The following is a 22,252-nucleotide window of genomic DNA, read 5'->3' as shown; positions in this document are numbered from 1 at the left end:
GGTTGGACCTGGCATCCCCGTGCCACCCTCCCGTTCCTGACCAGGGGGACGTTTGGAAATTTCTGGGGAAATTTCTGGTTTTTTCCTAACCAAGGTGAGGTGCCCATGGCATCTGGTACACAGAGGCCGAAAGGATGGCTGAGCGTCTGGGCATCATCCGGTGCAGGAAGCAGCCCTCTGGACCAAGGACCGTCCTCCCAAAGGGCCCGCGGTGCCGAGGCTGAGAACCTGGGTGAGAGATGGTCAGGCCTTCCTGCCCCACTGCTTATCATCCTGCTCCTGTTGTTGCTATGACCACATCACCTGCCGTGGGCCTGGGTTCCAGGAACGAGTATTTATCGTGAAATCAGTGGAACAAACTGGTATGCTGTGGGCTTGATCTTATCAAAGATAATTGGCAGGAGAGCGGACCACGATCAGGTTACTCATCAGGCCACAACTGCGGAGCTTCTAGTCCCGGGCGGGGCGGGGCAGTGATCCAGCCCTGCAGTCTGACACCCGCGGGCGGTGAGCGCGGGAAACAGGGTCTGCGCAGGATGGAGCTAGAAACTGGCCCCGGATGCCCCGCTCTGCTCCGAAGTTCTGAGTCATCACCAGTTTCACAAGCAATCGCGGGGGGAGGCACTCCAGGGCGGGCACACACTGCGTTCACAAGAAGCCTTTCTGTTAAGAATAAATGCGCCCTAAATTACTCTTTAATAGCCAACACCATTTTGAGTTGTTGGAGGTTTCAGTTTCCCAGTGCACTTGGATCTAAATATCCCTGGTCCCTTATGGGGTGCTCCGTTCCTCCCACTGGGTGACTGCTTGTCTGCTGTGTGTCTGGGACCCTCTTGCTCTGGGGTTGGCCATGGTAGACGTGCTGGTTTCTCCACGGGCACCGTCACCCTGTCCCTTCACACGTGGGCCTAGGTCAGCTTGCCACCATGGAGAGCTAGTGGGAGATCTGGGGCCCTAAGTCTGGAGACTGTGACTCTAGAAGATGGGGGCCCTTCTCGGACTCCCATGAATGAGGCCTCTCCCACCTCCAGGTCCAGGCCTGCAAAGGATCTGAGGCTGGGGTCATGGGCTACAGCCCAGCTGGGGACACCCCTGCAGGGCCCGCTGTTTGGACAGGTGCTGACTCTCTCTGATTCAACTCGGAAGATTCAAGGACTGCAGGGTCCTTGATGCTAGAACTTTTACTTCAGTGGATGAGGGGGGGATGGACAAGAAATACAAACAGTGCACACACGTGTATTAGTGTATAAACAAATCAGCTCATGAGCAAAAGGAGGCAGCAGAAAGGATGAGGGGGTAGTTCAGAGGGCGGGTGGGGGAAAGTGTCTGAGGAGGGAGCCTGAGGCCTGCACAGGATGAGGCGGCAGCTCTGTGCGCACCTGGGGGCAAGAGTCCTCTCGTTACTAGTTCCCAGTGAGGTACGCACTCCCACAGGCGGGCACACACAGGTGCACACACATGCCAGCAAGTGCGCACACACACACCCCCCACACACACACATCACACACACACACACATCACACACACACACACCACGCAGACACGCACCACACACACACACACCACACACACACACACCACACACACATGCACCACACATTTTATAAGAGGTAGAAATAAAATTGTCCAGACTGTTATCCCTTGACTCTTGCCAGTACAATTCAGCGAGTGTTTTCTGAGCTCCCGCGGTGCGCCTGAGAGTTGGTCACTGAACAAAAGCATCTCAGGAGCAGGAACGCGGTTTCAAAAACAGCTCTGCTACTTCTCCGCCTTCAGGTGAAGGACGCGCCAGCAGACCTCAGGTTTGCTGATGGCTTAAAAGGCCACATCAAGGTCAAATGAACTAAGTGATTTAGAAAACTTTGCTTAGCCAAGAAAAAAAAAAAAAAACAAACAGAAGCCAAATCCAGAAAACATGTCTTATGAACTTTATGCAGGCACGTGGAAAAGCAAAATGATGACACAGTTTGAAATTTTCTTTTTAAAGAAGGTAAAAAGAGCAGAAGCCTAGAAACTCTTAAGAGAGGTTATTTAGTGAAGAAATCTGCCTTGTACTCTGGAATCATGTATGTTTGTTTATATATATGGTCCTCAGATCAGAGAAATAAGTCAACCTGACATCACTTTCCAGAGTTAATAATGGCATTTTTCTTACATTAAATGAATGATTCCTCTTTCTTCAATGGCCGAGAGTCGCACTCTCCCTTTCAGCTCCCTGAGAGGGGACGCTGGCCTGTCCAAAGTGGCAGAAGGACCCACTCCTTCCTCCTCTCTGAAAGGAGGTGGGGTCTCTCTCCCTTCAGGAAAATCTGCATTATTTCACTAGAGATGCAGCCTCATCCAGACCAGTGTGGTAAATCTGAGATGATGATTTTTACAATCTGAGGATCTCAAAGATCATGAACAGCTGTCTCTGCATGTGAATCACAGGAAGAGTACTGTCAAAAACGTTTAATCAGTGACACTTCACTTTTCTCTGAGTTAAAAACAATTTTAGTCACAGTATTTTACAACTGCCCATTGACCAGCCAGAACTGCTTATTCCTGGTCAGGCAATGTTCTCAATGACCTTAACACTTTCAGGTGATAAAGTCATGAGACCAAAGGGCAGAGAGGAAAGTTAGACACTCGCAAGACAGAGTTCTGCAGACCCTGACGGCATGCGCCACAAGTTACCTGCCCAGCAGCAAACAGGGATCACTGGACAGCTTCCGATGGAGGCAGAATGCTCACATTCTAAATCCCTTCAAAGAAGATCCATATGCAGGAAGTGCAGACCCAGAGTCTGTTTCTTTCATGAAAGAATAATCTGCATGAAACCCTTGCTTGTTGGAACTGAGGAAGGGGTGAAGACAAAATCTAAAAACATAGAATCATTTCCTTCATTTTGTATAACAGCTAAACATAGATTCTGAGTTAGTGGAAGAGTTTCACATTCCTTCTTTCGTTTCTGTGGCTGTCCAGGTGAGACTGTTTTGCCTCATTAAGAGTCACTGAAGCAAAGCCCAGAAACAGTGTAGGTACTATACGCAGTGCTGCCTGCCGGCGGCAGTGTCACCAGCCTGGTTTGGTGGTAGCAAGCGAATGGCAGACTTTAACTCGAGGAGACAGTCCTCTCAGCAGCCCACAGGCCTTTCCTATGCGGCGATCCGTGTCACGCCTGTGATTTCTGTTAAGCATCCATTAAGGAAGGACAGAAAGACCAAACAGAACAGCGACTGTCTGTGTTCAGTGCCTGTAAGCTCACCTCCAATGGACAATGTATGTGGTTCATTTTCCTTTTTATTCTGTCTGTGTGGTTTGTTCCGATTATGTTCATTGAAATGAAATGTTATGTTTGTTGAATCTAATAAAAATATGACTAATAATTTGTACATCTTTTAAAAATGCACAGGCTGGCATACGCAAACATAATAAAAGTTTTCACCAGGAAACATCTGGGAAGCATTGCTCTGAAGGATGTGGTTGCGTGGGGTGGGGGAGAGGTGAGGTGAGATGATGGGCAGAACCCCAGTTCTGACCACAAGGGAGATGGGGTGAGAGTTGCCAGTTCCGAGTGCATATTTTGACCAACTTGGGTTTCTTTCTGGGATTTAGATTTATTTGTTTCCTCTGAAAAGACTTTCTCTCTTAAGAGTATAGTGGTTAAAAAAACAAAAGCAAAAACAACCTGGGATTCCTGGCAGGATGCCTAGAAGGACCATTTGCACAAGCCGAGTAGCTGCCGGGCCTGGGAGGTCCAGGCGCAGGACGGGGCGAGCTGCCGCCCTCTAGTGGTCAGACAGAAACTTGCGCGCACTCCACCTGCCGGAGTTAGCCTTTGTCTTAAGAAAACTGCCTGCCCCCGCTTTTATTTTACAATGTTCTTTTTTTAAAAAAACGTTTTCAGTTTTCAAATTATTTTTGGAGTATAGTTGATTTATAATGTTGTGTTAGCCTCAGGAGTATAGCAAAGTGAATCGGTTATACATATACATATCTCCACTCTCTTTTAGATTCCTTCCTCTATAGGCCATCATTGAGTATTGAGGAGAGTTGGCCTGTAGAGTCCCCTGTGCTGCGCAGCAGGTTCTTATTAGTTATCTATTTTCCACAGAGTAGTGTGTATGTGTGTATGTAGTGTGTATACGTAGTGTGTAGTTTGTATATGTAGTGTGTATGTGTTAGTCCCAATCTCCTAGACCGTCCCTCCCTCACCCCTACGACAGCCTCGTAACCATAAGCCTATCTTCCACATCTGTGACTCTTTCCGTTTTGTAAATAAGTTCATTTGTACTCTTTCTTAGACTCCATTCCTTTTGATAAACATGAAAGCCCCACACTTACAGTCCTCCCCTTTTCCACCCGAAGATTCCTGGGGATGCTTGCCAAGAATTCATTCAACTTTCTACATATTTTCATCAGCTAAGAGCTGGTCCAATCTTTCTTGAAGCTCGTAATACAAAAATAAAAGTTGTCCCCCAATATGTCAAATGTAGATAATATTGCAACCCTGAGTATACTCAGGTAAACAACTCCCCTCATCTTGCAAGATTCCTGTTCTCTCCTGGAGCTGCACGTTCCAGGACGATGCTCCTTGCTTTAGTTCCTGCTGAAGATCCCAGTCCCTTCGAGCTTTCCTGTTATCTTCCTGCGCGTTTCAGGGGCAGTGATGCCGGTTCTATGAGCAGTTTTCCGTCGCTCTGGCTCCTTTTGCTTCCCTCCCTTTCCCTTCCCTCCTCTTTCTCACTCTCTTTCTATATCCTCAGCCTGTCTCATCTTGTGGAGGGAAAATGCTAAAGGAGAGGTAACCCAGCTCCAAGCTTGTGTAGACGGTGGTTTCAGTGAGTTACTTGTATCACCTCATTTATTTTACCCAGCAGCTTCAAGCGGGAGGTAAGACCTTAGGAACGGGAGCTCTGTCCACTCTGCTCAGAGGGGCTCGGGGGTGGAGGTCTCTTCTGATGGACCATGGGAGGAAGGAAGCAATGGAAACCACACAGCCGCCGGTCAGTGGGGCTTCCCAGAGACCCGCCATCATCACCCAGGGTCTCCGCAGAAGCTCTTCCCTGAGCCCTGCGCTCCCCGGGAGTGGCTGCCCCCTGAGCCTCCCGGGCTCCCCGGTCCTCTGCCCACCCCCAACCCCAACTCCCGGCTTCCCGGCCCTGGCATTTTGGGCTACCCTTCTTGCTCTGTGTTTCTTAGCTTCTGTTCATTTCTCCCACCAACTGTGTCTCTGTGTGTCAGTTATTGCAGGGTTGCAAAGACACGTGGTCCACATCATGCTAACCCAACCTCAGCCACAGTCTGTGGCCAAGTTTTGGTGAAGAAACTGAAATTTCCCAAGACTGTCTTGTGTCTGTGTGGGGGTGGGGGGGGCGGGGTGGTCTCAACAGGTTGTGCAACCCAGGAAAAGTTACTTCAGAGTGTAGACAACCACAGCCCATACCTGTAGGGCTTTCTGGGGGTGCCTCCCATCTTTTTCCTCTTCACTTATCCAGATTTGGTTGTGAGTCAGTCAGGGTTCTCCATAGAAATAACTCATTTCTTTAAGGAATCATCTCACACCGTTACAAAAGTCAGTCCCAAAACAAACAAACAAACAAACGGACCCAGCGCGAGTGCGGCAGACCAGCGGGACTCAGGGAGGAGCTGATGCTGGAGTCAAATCTGAAGGCTGGCTGCAGGCGCAATTCCTTGTCTTTGTGGGGAAGTCAGTCTTGGTTCAGGCCTTCAGCTGACTGGGTGAGGCCCGCCCACGTCACGCAGAGGTAATAATAACCTGCTTTACCGAGGTCCACTGATGTAAATGTAGGCCTCATTTCCAAACATCCTCACAGGAACATCCAGAATGACGTTTGGCCGAATATCCGGGCAGCAAGGCCCAGCCACGTCCGCACATAAGATGAAGCACCACAGGGAGCTTCCCAGGTTCGCTCTTCTCTGTCCTCTGTCTCCCCTTTTCCTCACAGTGTGGGTTTCCAGCAGTTAGAAGCTTTGAGATGGACAGTATTTGTGGTCCCTTAGAGGTGAGAGGACACATGAGAGTGGTCCTCCATCCCTCCTGTCTGGCCCATTTATCCATTTTAAAATTAGACCTAAAGGGCTCTTTTTATTGCAAAGCCTGCATTTTGTCTTTGCTAATTTTTAATTGAAGCAGAGCTTGCATAGAGTGAGGAGCACAGAGCCTAAGTGTTCAGCTGGAACCCGTGTCCCTGTCAAGCTATGGGACTGCCCCATCCAGCCCCAAGTTACCTTAACCCCCTCCCCTCTTCCTCTCTGACCCTCTCCTGCTCATCCCACCTGCAGAACTCTGTGGAATCTGGGTGGGGAGGTCAGGACACATTCTCAGCAGTGCAAGGACCTCCGGCTTTGTATTCCAGTAGTTTTGATATGGTCCCATAGTTTAATGCCAGTAGTTCTCAACTCACATGGTTTTTCATTGTAGTTGACCTTTAAATAACATTTACTCTCATCTTCACTGAATGGTGGGCATTAGTCCCTTGGACTACAAGGAGATCAAACCAGTCAATCCTACGGGAAATCAACCCAGACTATTCATTGGAAGCCTAATACTGAAGCTCCGATGCTTTGGCCATCTGATGCAAAGAGCCAACTCATTGGAAAAGACCCTGATGCTTGGAAAGATTGAGGGCAGGAGAAGGAGGTGGCAGAGGATCAGATGGTTGGATGGCATCACAGTCTCATGGACATGAATTTGAGCAAACTCCGGGAGATAGTGAAGGAAAGAGGAACCTGGAGTGCTGCAATCCGTGGGGTCACAGAGTTAGACATGACGGGGAAAGCAACTGAACAATAACAAGAACAACAACAATGACTTCTGGGAGGGGGAAGGGACCACAAACTTGTCTGTGTTTGGCTCCTGACAGGTACTCAATAAAGTCTGTTGCCTCAGTGACTGTGGAGCCAACACTGAGAACCGAGAAGGGCTTGGTCGTTTACTGGGCTCAGATTACGCATGTGGCCTCTGCAGCGGGGAGCTGGAGGCACCACCGGGGTGGCAAAGGGAGCCCAGGGTGTCCTGCACGATTTTCTGCTATTCTCAGCCTGTGAATCACCAGTGTGGTGGTCAGACTGTCCCCTGTGGGTCTGACACACTCAGGAAGCTCTGAAAAAAGAAAAAAATAGAGCCTTTTTGCTTACAAGACCTAAAACTTACACAGCACACCTGGAGGCACGGTGTCAGGTAGGGAAAGAATGCATGGGGGGGCCTAGGCTTTTGCTTTTGTTCAGGTATAGGGTTGGGGGTCTGGATTTTCAAGGATGCTGCTGCTGCTAAGTCACTTCAATTGTGTCCGACTCTGTGCGACCACATAGACGGCAGCCCACCAGGCTCCCCTGTCCCTGGGATTCTCCAGGCAAGAATACCGGAGTGAGCTGCCAGTGCCTTCTCCATTCAAGGATGCACTATTGGTGAATTTAAAACATACGAGGGAGAATTTAAAGTGTAGGAAGAGAAACAAAAAAACAAGTGACTCAAACGGTCAGTTACAGAAATCGACCAAGGTTTCTAAAACAAAGGAGCTTGGGGAGGGGGCCAGGGCCTGGCCCTTCCTCTGGCATTTGCTGGAGTTCTGTGAGTCAGTCTAGCAAACTGTACAACCTGAAAGGGGAGGTACTGGAATTCCTGAGTTTGTAGCCAAGTTGGGCAGAAGTGTGGGTGAGCTGGGGACTCAAGAGTTGGCATCTGAGGTGGGGACAGTCTTGTGGAACTGGGATCATACCTGTGAGGCTGACCCTCCTTCTGGGGTGGTTAGTGTCAGAACTGAGCTAAAGCCCTGGACACACAGTTGGTGTCAAGAAGGGAAAACACACAAACAAAACCCTCTCAGCCAGGACCTGCGAACCCTCTGTAATCTCAGTTTTAAGCAACCGCTCTCAACTTCCACCTCCTGTCTTTCTGGCTCAACCCATTGTAGATGAAGAACCTAGAATCCTTGACCTGAAGCTGCTAAGCCCCTTTGCACGCCCCCAGATTCAGCCTGTTTTCAGGATGCCTCATGCACAGCGGGTCCTGTCTCCCCACTGGCCCTGCTTGGATGCCTCCTTTCCCTTCACTCGCCTTCAGTCCTCATGACTGCTTCACGTGGCACCTTCTCCTCCAAAGCTCCCGTCAGCTCCCCTCGCCTGCTCTCAGCTGAGAGACATCATGACAGGTTTTCAAAGAAAATCAAAGCAACCAGAAGTGAACTTCCCCAATTGCAGCCCCCAGGTGTGTCTATTTCTGTGCCCACATGTGGCGTGTGATTCTCTCCAAGCTCCCTGCACACCTTCCTGTCTCTTCTCCCTGCTCCACCCCCACCCCCACCCCGCCGCCCCCTGCCCCCAGTCCCCACCACCTCCTTTTTCTTTCAGCATCTTTGGAGAGATTTTGAATGGTTTCTGTTTGATGATGACTCATCTTTGTCCAAGTGAAATATTCCTGTGCTATTTTTCTTAATTTATTGTATTCAACTGCTTGCTTTATACTGATTCTTTTTTATTGTTGTTGTTGTTTAATTTGTGCAGGCTGTTAGTTGTTGCATGCAGAATCTTTACTTGCAACATGTGAACTCTTAGTTGTGGCATGTGGGATCTAGTTCCCTGACCAGGGATCGAACCTGTGCCCCAGCATTGGGAGCTCAGAGTCTTAACCACTGGACCACCAGGGCTGTCCCTGCACAATCTACTTTAAAGAGGTTTTGTAGAGGAGTAGACAGAATTGGGTTCCAGGCTACAGGGATTTCTCCCTATGATGCATGATTGTTACTATGAATACCTTCTTTCAATGGTTAACCAATGGGAATAACACAAATGGACCATCCACATTCTCACAACCAGATTCACAACTGCTGCCTCCTAAGCAGACTGCTTCCTACCAGTGTGGTTCCTCATGTGATGGTTAAGTCGGCACATCTCTTCTCCTTCCTGAAGCTGAGCTTCCTGTGCTATACAGCAGCTTCCCACTAGCTAGCTGTTCTATATATGGTGGGTTTCTAACAGTCCTCTACCTTCCCTTCCTGAATCCAGTCTATATATAGCTACCGAGTTATTTCCAAATTACAAACTTGACAGTGTTATTTTCTCATTTAAACTCCTTCAGTATCTTCTTTTTGCTTACAAGGCAAATTCAAATATCCAAACCTGAGTCTACATATCCTATAGCATTTCCTTTTTCTTTAGCCAAAAGACATGTGACTTCCCAAATTCACATTGAAATCTACGCCTTTCTATCTTTGCCTATGATCTTCCTTTTTCCTGGACTGGCTTCACCACTGTGTGTCTGCCTCATAAATACTGACTCATCCCTTAGACCATAAATCAAAAACTGACCTCACATCGAAGTTTTCTCAACCTCTCCTGCTCCCACCCCCACACCATAGGAACAGGAACAGCTGTTCCTTCCTTTAAGACCCCTCATCCTCACTGCAGTGAACAGTGATGAACTGTTAACAGTGTGGATCTGCTTGATCCAGTGGAAAGCCCCTGCCATTCCGGGAGCACATTTTGCTCCTTTTGTACCTGATTCTGGCTAAGTAACTGGAAATCATGGGAGCAGAGGAAATGGGTCTCATGAAGATGGTGCTGAGCCAAGCTGCCCTGTGCCTGGAAAGGGGGCCAGGAGAGTACTAGGAACTGAGAACCAGGTGACACCCAAAGGGACCATCTGACTGTTTCCTATCTTTGTGTAACTCCTCTCACTTGAGTGCTCTGCCCAGAAACTTCAAGGATCTTAGATTACTATACTTGTGTACCATGAAGCAGCTGGATAAGCCTACATTTTGAGTAACTCACTTCCTTTTATTAAGCAGGAGGGACAAACATATTTTCCCCAGAGGCAGATAATTTGGCTTTTACTTAGTGCAGGAAGTATCTTTTTGCTGAGAAACCATTCATCAGAGCCTAGTGTCAGCAGGTGCGAGCCCTGGGCTCCGATGCTGTAGCATCTCAGAGTTGGAGGGACCTAAGTGACCATCGCATTTTCCAGATGAGAAAACTAAGGTCCAGAAAAGAAAGGCTACTTCCCAGAGGTCCAAAGGCAAGTGGCATCTCTGGAGCCACAGCCCCGGTTTCCTAACTCTAAAAGTGGTGTTTTCTCAGTTAATCCTAGGACTCAGTAATGACATTCTTTCATGGAGGAAATGTCTAGAGTTGTGAATAATAATCAGAAGAGAAATCAGAAAATAAAAGAAGATTAAAAAGGTGAAATTAAGCAATGTTGTGCTATTTCCTTTTATGGACACTTTTTAATATTATTGTCAAAGTATTTTTGTCACTTTTAACCTAAACCATTTTTTGTCTCCCTATTTCAAATGCATCTGATGAAGCACCCTCCGCAGACCAAGGCACTGAAGACCCCAAGACTGTTCACCTCTTCTCAGCTGACTTCCTTGCTTCACCACCCCTGCCCCCTACTTGCCCGCTGATGCGGTGGTTAAAGTGCACGTCTAGGTATGATTTACAGCGTTGTGTCCCGAGACAGGTTTTCTCTCTTTTTCTTGCTGGCTGCTGCTGCTTGCTAAGTGGCTTCAGTCGTGTCTGACTCTGTGCGACCCCAGAGACGGCAGCCCACTAGGCTCCCCCGTTCCTGGGATTCTCCAGGCAAGAACACTGGAGTGGGTTGTCATTTCCTTCTCCAATGAATGAAAGTGAAAAGTCAAAGGGAAGTCGCTCAGTCGGGTCCAACTCTTAGCGACCCCATGGACTGCATCCCACCAGGCTCCTCCGTCCATGGGATTCTCCAGGCAAGAGTACTGGAGTGGGGTGCCATCGCCTTCTCCGTTCTTGCTGGTATACAGCCCTATTTCCTCTTGATTTCCTCCCTTCTGCAGGGGGATCTGACCATCTGAGCCCTAAGGCCGTGCCACGGTATCACAGAGAGCTGTTCTCCACCTTCTGTCTCCTCTCCTCCTCAGTGTTCCTGGCGCTGCAGCAGCGCTCGGACCCTCCGACACCCTCCACTCGCCCAGCAGCTCAGCTCTTGGGGGTCGGTGGTGACTGGCTCCCTGAGCTTGCTGAGAGGCAGGGGCAGTGACGAGCCCCTCGCATTTTTCAGCCTCGCGTCCCCTCCAGTCCACCTGGAGCCAGGCCCGGGTACAGAGGCCCCGGGCGCCAGGCGCTGGTCCCTCCCAGGAGGCGCCGCGCGTCTGCAGGTGCCCACTCAGTGATTTCTCTGGTTCACTAGTGCCCAGTGATGGGAACACGGCGGGCCGTCAGGGCGCCTCCAGAAACAGGCCCTGGAGGACGAAGGAGAGGCTCCTCAGGCCCCGCTGCCCTCAGGAGGGAGAGGAGGTGAGTGAGCGAAGCTGAGGGCCCGGGCGGACGGCGTCTCGGCTCCGGGGACCCCAGGAGGGAGCCGGGGGACCATGCGAGAGGCCGTCCTCCCACGGTCCCCCCTCTGCGTGGGGCCCCCGCGCCTCTCGGAAGCGCCTGGAGCCACGGGCCTCAGAACCGGGGGGACCTGGGGGTCAGCTCACCCAGCTCTGGCATCTCGCCGACGAGGGCGCGGAGGCGCCGCGAAGGGCCGTGACCTGCAGTCGGAGGCGGAGCCGGGACCGGAGCCCGGGGTCCGAAGCCTCGGTCCAGCGTCATCTTTCCACGCGACATCCCAGACGTGTCTGAGGCTGCTTCTGAGGGAGCGAGGGGGCTGCGGGACGGGACACGCGTGGTGGCGGGGCCCGGCTCTGCGTCCACCCGGGGCTCAGTCCTCCTGACCTCGGTGTGGTCCTGCTCCCCGCGGAGGGAACGGCCGCTCGAGGACGCCCCCGGGGGCCGTCTGAGGCCGCACGGAGGGTCCCAGCGCACTCCGCACGGAGAGGGTCCCAGGATGCTCCGCGCGAAGCCGGCGCGGTGCCGCCCGACGCCCGACGCACTTCCGGGCGCAACCGACGCTCTTGGCGGCCGAGCGCGGCCCGAGACCCAAAGCCGCCCGTGCGCACGTCGGATGGTGCGTCCCCCAGACCGACCTGAGGCAGAGCGTCGGGGGCTTGAAGGGCCCCTTCTTGTTCTCACTGGAAGCAGGACCCCGAGACTGGAGTGTGTACAGAGGCGGGCAGGCCGGGGGCCGGGGGTCCTGAGGCCCTGAGTCAGGAGCGATGAGTGAGCCCCCTCGGGGTCCAGCGCGGAAGGCGTGGGAGCCTGGGCTCAGGTGGGAGAAATCTGGGCACAGACGAAGGAGAAGAATCCCATGTTCCTATGGTTCTGTCAAAGGTGCTTCCTGTTTCCAGGCTCGAGTTAGTCTCCGTCTGGTTCACACCGCAGCTCAACGCTGAGGAGACTCAATCTTGGGTTTTCAAGACCTCGGAGTCTTGTAGGTGAAACAAGGTCGACAGGTAACAGGACTCCCAACTCATTCATGACGACAAGGATGTCATTCTGTTTCTTTAGGGAGAGAATGAGGGCTCAGAGTGAGGCCTGCCCTGTCAGAGTGGAGTCAGTAAGCTCCTCAGAGCAGAGCCGGGTGGGAACAGAGCTGCCAGCACCCAACAGAGAAGAGATGTGCTAACCCAGGGCCACATGCTCCCTGGCCTGCTCTGCTGGAGGAGCACATGGGGAGCAAAACTGAAGAACAATTTTATGAGATTCTTGTGACTGCCCTCTCTCCCTCCCTTCTTCCCTCCGTTTCTATTTTCTCTCCTTTGAAGTAGCAACCATCCTTGCCTTAGACAATTTCTCTCACAGGCCATACATCCTCCAGAGATTTCTCTCAGGGTCAATAAATAGTAGTAGCTCCCATTCCTAGGCCCAGTGTGCTTTTTTATCTCGCTCTAACTTTCCTCTAGTCAAGGCTATGGTTTTTCCAGTGGTCATGTATGGATGTGAGAGTTGGACTATCAAGAAAGCTGAGCGTGGAAGAATTGATGCTTTTGAATTGTGGTGTTGGAGAAGACTCTTGAGAGTCCCTTGGACTGCAAGGAGATCCAACCAGTCCATCCTAAAGGAGATCAGTCCTGGGTGTTCATTGGAAGGATTGATGTTGAAGCTGATTGATGTTGAAGGTGGCCAATGCTTTGGCCACCTGATTTGAAGACCTGACTCATTTGAAAAGACCCTGATGCTGGAAAAGATTGAAGGCAGGAGGAGGAGGGGACGACAGAGGATGAGATGGTTGGATGTCATCACCGACTTGATAGACATGGGTTTGGGTGGTCTCTGGGAGTTGGTGATGGACAGGGAGGCCTGGTGTGCTGCAGTTCATGGGGTCACAAAGAGTCAGACATGACTGAGCAAGTGAACTGAACTAACTTTTCAGACAGAAGTCTTGACATGGACTCAGTCATCTCATTTTGACTCCACAAGAGTGGTTAGACTCAATCCCACGGTCACAGAATCAGTGGGTGTTAGTGTTGTCATTAAAATTCCCTCAATTTCTTCACTGGACACAGTCATTTCTGACCACCCAGGGACATCTTGGCTGAAACTACAATTTGTGCTTCATGCATGAGTTGAAATTCTTCATTAAGTTCTGGAAGAAAAATCAAATATTTTTACAGAATAAATCACATTTAAAAAAAAAGGATGAAAGCATTTATTTAAAAAGAAAAAACTGTCTTTAAAGAACTGTTTTTTAAAAACCTTGTTTCATTTTTGAAGATTGAGGAAGTTAATCTTTGACCTGAAAGGAGGAATAAGAGAAATGAGAAAACTGCGGAAATGGGTAGAAATAAGGTAATATTTGCATTGTGGTAACTGAGAAAGCGCAAGCGGCTGTGACGGCTGGCACACTCAGCGCAAGCAGCTGCGACGGTCGGTGCACTCGGCGCAGCCGAGAGGAGCTACCCCACGTCTGAGGTCAGGGGCAACGGTCTGGAGGAGCCACCCCGTGTACGAGGCCAGGGTCGGGGGCTGGGAGGAGCCACCCCACACCCGAGGCCAGGGGCGGTGGCCGGGAAGATCAACCCATGTCCAAGGAGCGGTGGCTGCGCTGGTGCAGGAGGGCCTAGAGGAGCTGTCCCACATTGAAGGTCAGGAAGGGTGGTGGTGAGGAGATACCCTTCATCCAAGGTAAGGAGCAGCAGCTGCGCTTTGCTGGAGCAACCGTGAAGAGATAGATACCCCACGCCCAAGGTAAGAGAAACCCAAGTAAGATGGTAGGTGTTGCAAGAGGGCATCAGAGGGCAGACACACTGAAACCATACTCACAGAAAACTAGTCAATCTAATCACACTAGGCCCACAGCCTTGTCTAACTCAATGAAACCAAGCCATGCCCATGGGGCAACCCAAGATGGGTGGGTCATGGTGGAGCGGTCTGACAGAATGTGGTCCACTGGAGAAGGGAATGGCAAACCACTTCAGTATTCTTGCCTTGAGAACCCCATGAACAGTATGAAAAGGCAAAATAATAGGATACTGAATCAGGAACTCCCTAGGTCAGTAGGTGTCCAATATGCTACTGGAGATCAGTGGAGAAATAACTCCAGAAAGAAAGAAGGGATGGAGCCAAAGCAAAACAATACCCAGCTGTGGATGTGACTGGTGATAGAAACAAAGTCCGATGCTGTAAAGAGCAATATTGCATAGGACCCTGGAATGTCAGGTCCATGAAGCAAGGCAAATTGGAAGTGGTCAAACAAGAGATGGCAAGAGTGAACGTCGACATTCTAGGAAACAAAGAACTAAAATGGACTGGAATGGGTGAATTTAACTCAGATGACCATTATATCTACTACTGTGGGCAGGAATCCCTCAGAGGAAATGGAGTAGCCATCATGGTCAACAAAAGAGTCCGAAATGCTCTACTCGGATGCAGTCTCAAAAACGACAGAATGATCTCTGTTTGTTTCCAAGGCAAACCATTCAATATCACGGTAATCCAAGTCTATGCCCCAACCAGTAATGCTGAAGAAGCTGAAGGTGAATGGTTCTATGAAGACCTAACACCCAAAAAAGATGTCCTTTTCATTATAGGGGACTGGAATGCAAAAGTAGGAAGTCAAGAAACACCTGGAATAACAGGCAAATTTGGCCTTAGAATGCGGAATGAAGCAGGGCAAAGACTAATAGAATTTTGCCAAGAAAATGCCCTGGTCATAGCAAACACCCACTTCCAACAACACAAGAGAAGACTCTACACATGGACATCACCAGATGGTCAACACCAAAATCAGATTGATTATATTCTTTGCAGCAAAAGATGGAGAAGCTCTATACAATCAGCAAAAACAAGACCAGGAGCTGACTGTGGCTCAGATCATGAACTCCTTATTGCCAAATTCAGACTTATATTGAAGAAAGTAGGGAAAACCGCTAGACCATTCAGGCATGACCTAAATCAAATCCCTTATGATTATACCGTTGAAGTGAGAAATAGATTTAAGGGCCTAGATCTGATAGAGTGCCTGATTATCTATGGAATGAGGTTTGTGACATTGTACAGGAGACAGGGATCAAGACCATCCCCATGGAAAAGAAATGCAAAAAAGCAAAATGGCTGTCTGGGGAGGCCTTACAAATAGCTGTGAAAAGAAGAGAAGTGAAAAGCAAATGAGAAAAGGAAAGATATAAGCATCTGAATGCAGAGTTCCAGAGAATAACAAGAGGAGATAAGGAAGCCTTCTTCAGCAATCAATGCAAAGAAATAGAGGAAAACAACAGAATGGGAAAGACCAGGGATCTCTTCAAGAAAATTAGAGATACCAAGGGGACATTTCATGCAAAGATGGGCTCGATAAAGGACAGAAATGGTCTGGACCTAACAGAAGCAGAAGGTATTAAGAAGAGGTGGCAAGAATACACAGAAGAACTGTACAAAAAAGATCTTCATGACCTGGATAATCACGATGGTGTGATCACTCATCTAGAGCCAGACATCCTGGAATGTGAAGTCAAGTGGGCTTTAGAAAGCATCACTATGAACAAAGCTAGTGGAGGTGATGGAATTCCAGTGGAGCTGTTTCAAATCCTGAAAGATGATGCTGTGAAAGTGCTGCACTCAATATGCCAGCAAATTTGGAAAACTCAGCAGTGGCCACAGGACTGGAAAAGGTCAATTTTCATTCCAATCCCAAAGAAAGGCAATGCCAAAGAATACTCAAACTACTGAACAATTGCACTCATCTCACACGCTAGTAAAGTAATGCTCAAAATTCTCCAAGCCAGGCTTCAACAGTATGTGAACCGTGAACTTCCTGATGTTCAAGCTGGTTTTAGAAAAGGCAGAGGAACCACAGATCAAATTGCGAACATCTGCTGGATCATGGAAAAAGCAAGAGAGTTCCAGAAAAACATCTATTTCTGCTTTATTGACTATGTCAAAGCCTTTGACTGTGTGGATCACAATAAACTGTGGAAAATTCTGAGAGAGATGGGAATCACAGACCACCTGACCTGCCTCTTGAGAAATCTGTATGCAGGTCAGGAAGCAACAGTTAGAACTGGACATGGAACAACAGACTGGTTCCAAATAGGAAAAGGAGTCCATCAAGGCTGTATATTGTCACCCTGCATATTTAACTTATATGCAGAGTACATTATGAGAAACACTGGACTGTAAGAGACACAAGCTAGAATCAAGATTGCCGGGAGAAATATCAATAACCTCAGATATGCTGATGACACCACCCTCATGGCAGAAAGTGAAGAGGAACTAAAAAGCCTCTTGATGAAAGTGAAAGAGGAGAGTGAAAAAGTTGGCTTAAAGCTCAACATTCAGAAAACGAAGATCATGGCATCTGGTCCCATCACTTCATGGAAAATAGATGGGGAAACAGTGGAAATAGTGTCAGACTTTATTTTTCTGGGCTCCAAAATCACTGCAGATGGTGATTGCAGCCATGAAATTAAAAGACACTTACTCCTTGAAAGAAAAGTTGTGACCAACCTAGATAGCATATTCAAAAGCAAAGACATTACTTTGCCGGCTAAGGTCCGTCTAGTCAAGGCTATGGTTTTTCCAGTGGTCATGTATGGATGTGAGAGTTGGACTGTGAAGGAGGCTGAGTGCTGAAGAATTGTTGCTTTTGAACTGTGGTGTTGGAGAAGACTCTTGAGAGTCCCTTGGACTGCAAGGAGATCCAACCAGTCCATTCTGAAGGAGATCAGCCCTGGGATTTCTTTGGAAGGAATGATGCTAAAGCTGAAACTCCAGTACTTTGGCCACCTCATGTGAAGAGTTGACTCATTGGAAAAGACTCTGATGCTGCAAGGGATTGGGGGCAGGAGGAGAAGGGGATGACAGAGGACAAGATGGCTGGATGGCATCACTGACTCGATGGACGTGAGTTTGAGTGAACTCCAGGAGATGGTGATGGACCGGGAGGCCTGGCATGCTGGGATTCATGGGGTTGCAAAGAGTCGGACACGACTGAGCGACTGAACTGAACTGAACTGAACTGAGAAAGGAGTCTTCCCTGGTGGCTCAGCAGTAAAGAATCTGCCTGCAGTGTTGGATATCTGAGTTCAATCCCCGGTCAGGAAGATCCCTTGGAGAAGGAAATGGCTGCCCACTCCGATATTCTTGCCTGGAGAATCCCATGGACAGAGGAGCTTTGCAGTCTACAGTCCGTAGGGTCACAAAGAGTCAAATATGACTAAAGAAACTAAGCACGCACACACCAACTGAGAAAGATTTAGCAACATAAAAGACATCTGCCACAGGATAAACCCAGGACATGATTTTGACCTTGTCTGGCCACAGTTTCCTCCTCTGTGAAGAGGAAGTTGGCTTAGATGATCTCCAGAGGTTCCAACCATTGTGAGTCAATGTCATTCATTGAGAGCAGAATATAAGAAAGCCTACACATCAGAATCAAGGCGGTTAATGATAATTCCTACAGATACATAGTTTTAGGACTGGAAAACTATCGAGAAGTAACCACTAAAAATCTAAACGAATAAGAGTTCAATGTGGGCTAGTGACAAAATTATCACTCCCAATTCACAGCTTTTCTTATGCAGACAGTAGCCAATTATAAAATATAGCATAAGAAGGTGACTGAAAAGCAAAACCATAAAATATTTAAGAATCAAGTTACAAGGAAACACTCTGAAGGACCCAGAATGGTTATACTGAAAGGAGGCAAAAACATGTAAAGGGAAATCTAGTTATTAGACTCAATCACCCACGTGTCATTTTTTTTTCTTTAGTAAAACCTGTACTTTCAATGAAGAATCAGTCAATAAAGTGATAACATTGTGTTTAACTTGATGGCGTAATTTAAATGTTATTTGGTAATAGAGAATCACTGAGCACAGCATAGCTATGCACTCTGAAAGGGACTGAAGAGGGAAATTTGATTATCTTGAACTCAAGGAGCTGTGTTATTAATAGCTCAGATCACTTAGTGCTGCCTCCACCAGAGACAAACAGAAGAGCAGAAGGAACAGAACCGTCTCTGACCAGGACTAGGTAGGTGCCAAGCAGGCTGTGTGGTTTAGGTGATCCTAGGTTTCCTAAGAGGACAGAGATGTGAACTCAGACATCAGCCTTGCATATGAGACATGTAGGAGTGAGGGCGTGTCTGTGAGCTCAGGAAATTCATAGTCCTGGATGGTGCAAGCAACAGTTCTCAAGTCACTGCTGGGGACTTGTCTGTCATAGGTTTTCAGAAGAGGTTCCATTCCAGGACTGAAAGAATTAAGGATGAAACTAACCAGGAATACAGACAGAAGTAGATAAACATACTAATAAATATCTTTGAAGAAAACCAAATGTAATCTCTAAGGGTAGCTATAAGTTTCATCTATTAGATGAGCAAGCACAAAGTAAAAAGCAAGCCAGAAACAATTTTTGAAACACATATAATATAGGATTAGTGACCTTAAATATACATGGGATTCTGAGAAGTCAGCAAGGAAAGATGAATAGAAAGATGGGTAAAGTGTAAGAGACAAAAATAACCAAAAAACATTAAAAAAAAAAAGTTCAACCTCAGAAACAATTTTTTTAAATATATTAAAACAGAAAAGAAAATATTATTCCCTCATTCAATTTGGAAAAATTGAAAAAATTCTTAAAACCACTAGTAATGAAAATAGAAAGTGAAGTCGCTCAGTCGTGTCCGACTCTTTGCAACCCCGTGGACTGCAGCCCACCAGGCTCCTCTGCCCATGGGATTCTCCAGGCAAGAATACTGGAGTGGGTTGCCATTTCCTTCTCCAGGGGATCTTCCCAACCCAGGGATTGAACCCAGGTCTCCCGCATTGCAGGCAGACACTTTAACCTCTGAGCCACCAAGGAAGCTTGTAAAATATATTTTTTAACATTGTCAGTAAGAGGATAAAGTGGTACAACAGTTTCTAGCATGGGCAATTGGGAAAAACCCACTAAAACTTGAAAAATGCTTATATATATGGAGATTCCACTTGTAGGAATTTATACAAAAGTAAGTGTTATATAAATTTCTTAAGATATATATATGGTCATACAAATTTATGAGGCAAATTCATTTGAACAGATATATGAAATTTTCCAAAATAATATTTAAGTGGTAAAAACACATTGGCATTGAGTGTGAAGTAAGAGTCTATGTTTTAAATTTAAAATCAATATTTACACAATTTCATTTGCAAAGGAAAAGAGCTGAAATATTCTGAATTGTGAAGGGTGGGCCTATGGGTTTTTAAAAAATCTTTCATTTTTGCATTTATTTATAACCTGAAATTTTGAGTGTTTTTAGTTGAAACTTTCTGATGTGTATTATTTTTTATAATCAGAAAAACTATGATAGATTTAAATGAAAGTAAACATTAAAACTAAAATCCTAGAAAGAATTGGGTGTATTTCTCCACTAATTTCTAACCAATACAAACTCTTTCTTCCTTTAACGTGGATTCTCTAGGAAGATTATAACCCAATACCATTCTGGATCTTCCTTTCAAGTAGCCCTGAAGATCCAATCAATTGGGCTCTAAATCTTTTCTAATGAACCTCCTCACCCAGGAGGAGCTGGCCTTACCCTCCTTTTGTAATAGCCGGACTCCCGCCCTACCACTGGCTTTGAGTGCTCCAGCCTCTGCCTCATGGGGACGCCGCCTCCATAGATGTGGGCGCAGGAGGGCCTCAACCCCAGATCTGAAACCCCAGGTCTGAGCGAACCCAAGGTGAGCGACAGCTGGGGCTCAGGGAGCAAGAAATGATGGGGCAGTCACACTCCTCTTGCCGAGGCAGGCGCAGGGCCCCGGGGTGGGAGGTCGTGTTTGCTTTGGTTCTGGAGGCCCTGAGCTCCTCAGACTTCTGACTGTGTCCTTGATTCTTCCCACCAGGCCTTCCGGGACCTCAGTTCCAGGACAATGAGGCTCCTCTGTATCTTCCTCACTGCTCTCTCGATCTTCTTCCAGGTACTGCCTCGTAAATACCTGCCATGATGCCCTTTCTTATCATTAGTTGGTTTTTCAATCCCTGAGTCAACCATCATCAGAAAGTAAAGCGTGACAGAGCTACTAGTAGGTCACTTCCACACCCAAAATTAGGCATCGAGTGATGAGAGAATTCTTCCAAAGCATGTTGTTGTGTCTTCATGACTTTAAATGTCTTGTTGGTGGTAACCTTCTCCTTCCTCCCAGTTCCCTGGAATAATCTAGATGATTTGTGAACTAAATCAGTTGAATCACTTGGCTTGTATAACCCAGTATGAGACAAACTTCCTTTATTCAGCCCCGGACTGGAGACCTCTTGCCACATGTCACAGTTTGACCTTGAGTTCCACTGGACAGGCCTCCATCTGACGAGCCTGTGAGAGCTGGGTGGGTTTTGCATGATGGGGATGTGGGGTCACTGGTGAGGCACACGGGGCAGTGGTTACTGACCCTGCGGTTAACACCCAGGTGTTCCTGTGGCTGGAAGGAGATATATATATATATACATATATATATATATATTTGGCTGCGCTGGGTCTTCGTTGCTGCGCGGGCTTTCCCCTAGTTTTGGAGAGTGCAGGCTACTCTCCAGTTGCAGGGCACAGGTTTCTCATTGCAGGGGCTTCTCACTGTGGAGCCCGGGCTCCGGAGCACAGGCTCACGGTGGTGTCTCAGGGGCTTACTTGCTCCCACACGTGGGATCTTCTCGAACCAGGTTCATCAGCAACACTGACATCTTATGTCAGAGCAGAGGGTGAGGGATACGAGGGGGATGTTTGCTATTGGTGTTTAGCTGGGAAAGAAGGGGATCCCAGTCAGATCGTGAGACCCCAGATTTCCTCATGGGACTTCCATGAAGCTTCGTATAAATGTCTTTTCCTTTTCCAGACAGCACTAGGGCGCTCAATTTTGAAAGACCCTGCCATCTTCGGGGTGGAATCTGCCTGAAGCAAGGGACGCCGAGCTGTGAGCCCTTCAGAGGACCTTGCGGGCATTCACCGTTTGCGGCAAAATAAAGCCGAGCTGATGGAGGCAGCCCAGCTGAGGAACCTGGCGAGAGACCCAGAGCAATCTCCTCTTGTGCTAATAAAAGCAGACAGTTCTCACATCTACATAATCGAATGTTTTATCATTAGGACTGATGTTGTTTTCCATGGCAGGGGGAAGGAGACAGTTATTATGCTTAAATTCTTGCCTGGAAAATTCCATGGACAGAGGAACCTGACAGGTACAGTCCATGGGGTTACAAAGAGTTCGGCACAACTGAGCGACTTAACACAAATGTTGCAACAGTGTTTTCATTCACAGAGCAAATGTGACCCTTAAGCCACTTTGGCCCGAGGCTGGAGTCCTGAGAGAGGTGCGATCATTCGGTGTCTTCCTTGTTCACTTGTTTTGTCCAAGGCGTGGCCCCTGCTGTAGTTTGCTGAGTAGGCCGCCTCTCCATACAGGTGTCACTCTCCTCCCTCTGGGGAGGGAGCAGGCCTTGACAGGACCACAGCTTTCTGCAGTTTACAGAGCAGGTTTAGGGCGGGAGGATGGAGACAGGATGCAAGGTGCCCAGGAAGCAGGGGACAAAGAGGAAGGACAAGAGACACGAGCGTTTTTCCAAAACCTGAACAATCTCACGGGAAAGAAAGAGTGTGACTGGCATTGCGGTGATGTGACGAGGACCAGTTCTATAACTGGGTCCCAATCAGTGATGAGTGAGCTTCCCTGGTGGCTCAGATGGTAAAGAATCTGCCTGCTATGCAGGAGACCCAGGTTTCATCTCTGGGCTAGACAGAACCCCTGGAGGAGGAGACAGCAATCCATTCTAGTATTCTTGCCTAGGAAATCCCATGGACAGAGGAGCCTGGTGGGCTACAGTTCATGGCATCGGGAAGAGTCAGACACCACTGAGTAACTGATACTGTAATTTGACTTTCAATCATGAATAATCAAATAAAATTCAGAATAGGTTTGCAGACGAACAA

At 48.1% G+C, this 22,252-nt stretch overlaps 1 protein-coding gene and 2 long non-coding RNA genes across 3 annotated transcripts in view; 2 read left to right on the top strand and 1 right to left on the bottom strand.

Annotated features, from left to right (window-relative positions):
• The window catches only part of LOC138430988 (beta-defensin 1-like), a 27,337-nt gene extending 13,848 nt beyond the window's left edge, over positions 1-13,489 (bottom strand). The window contains exon 1 of the mRNA XM_069573112.1: positions 11,457-13,489. Within this exon, the coding sequence (XP_069429213.1) occupies positions 11,457-11,586 (130 nt within the window). The 5' untranslated portion in view covers positions 11,587-13,489. The remainder of the gene's footprint in view (positions 1-11,456) is intronic.
• On the top strand, positions 6,903-12,714 carry LOC138430994 (uncharacterized). The gene is made up of 4 exons (XR_011253485.1): positions 6,903-7,186; positions 10,081-10,182; positions 10,308-10,431; positions 11,165-12,714. It is a non-coding gene; the product is annotated as an uncharacterized lncRNA (long non-coding RNA).
• Positions 12,765-22,252, top strand: LOC138430990 (uncharacterized). The gene is made up of 4 exons (XR_011253480.1): positions 12,765-14,046; positions 19,760-20,021; positions 20,184-20,258; positions 21,165-22,252. It is a non-coding gene; the product is annotated as an uncharacterized lncRNA (long non-coding RNA).

The sequence above is a fragment of the Ovis canadensis genome, chromosome 26 (genome assembly GCF_042477335.2).
Source record: "Ovis canadensis isolate MfBH-ARS-UI-01 breed Bighorn chromosome 26, ARS-UI_OviCan_v2, whole genome shotgun sequence".
Classification (NCBI taxonomy): Eukaryota; Metazoa; Chordata; class Mammalia; order Artiodactyla; family Bovidae; genus Ovis; species Ovis canadensis.
The sequence above is the reverse complement of the archived record's forward strand: the minus strand, read 5'-3'. Positions and strand labels throughout refer to the sequence as shown.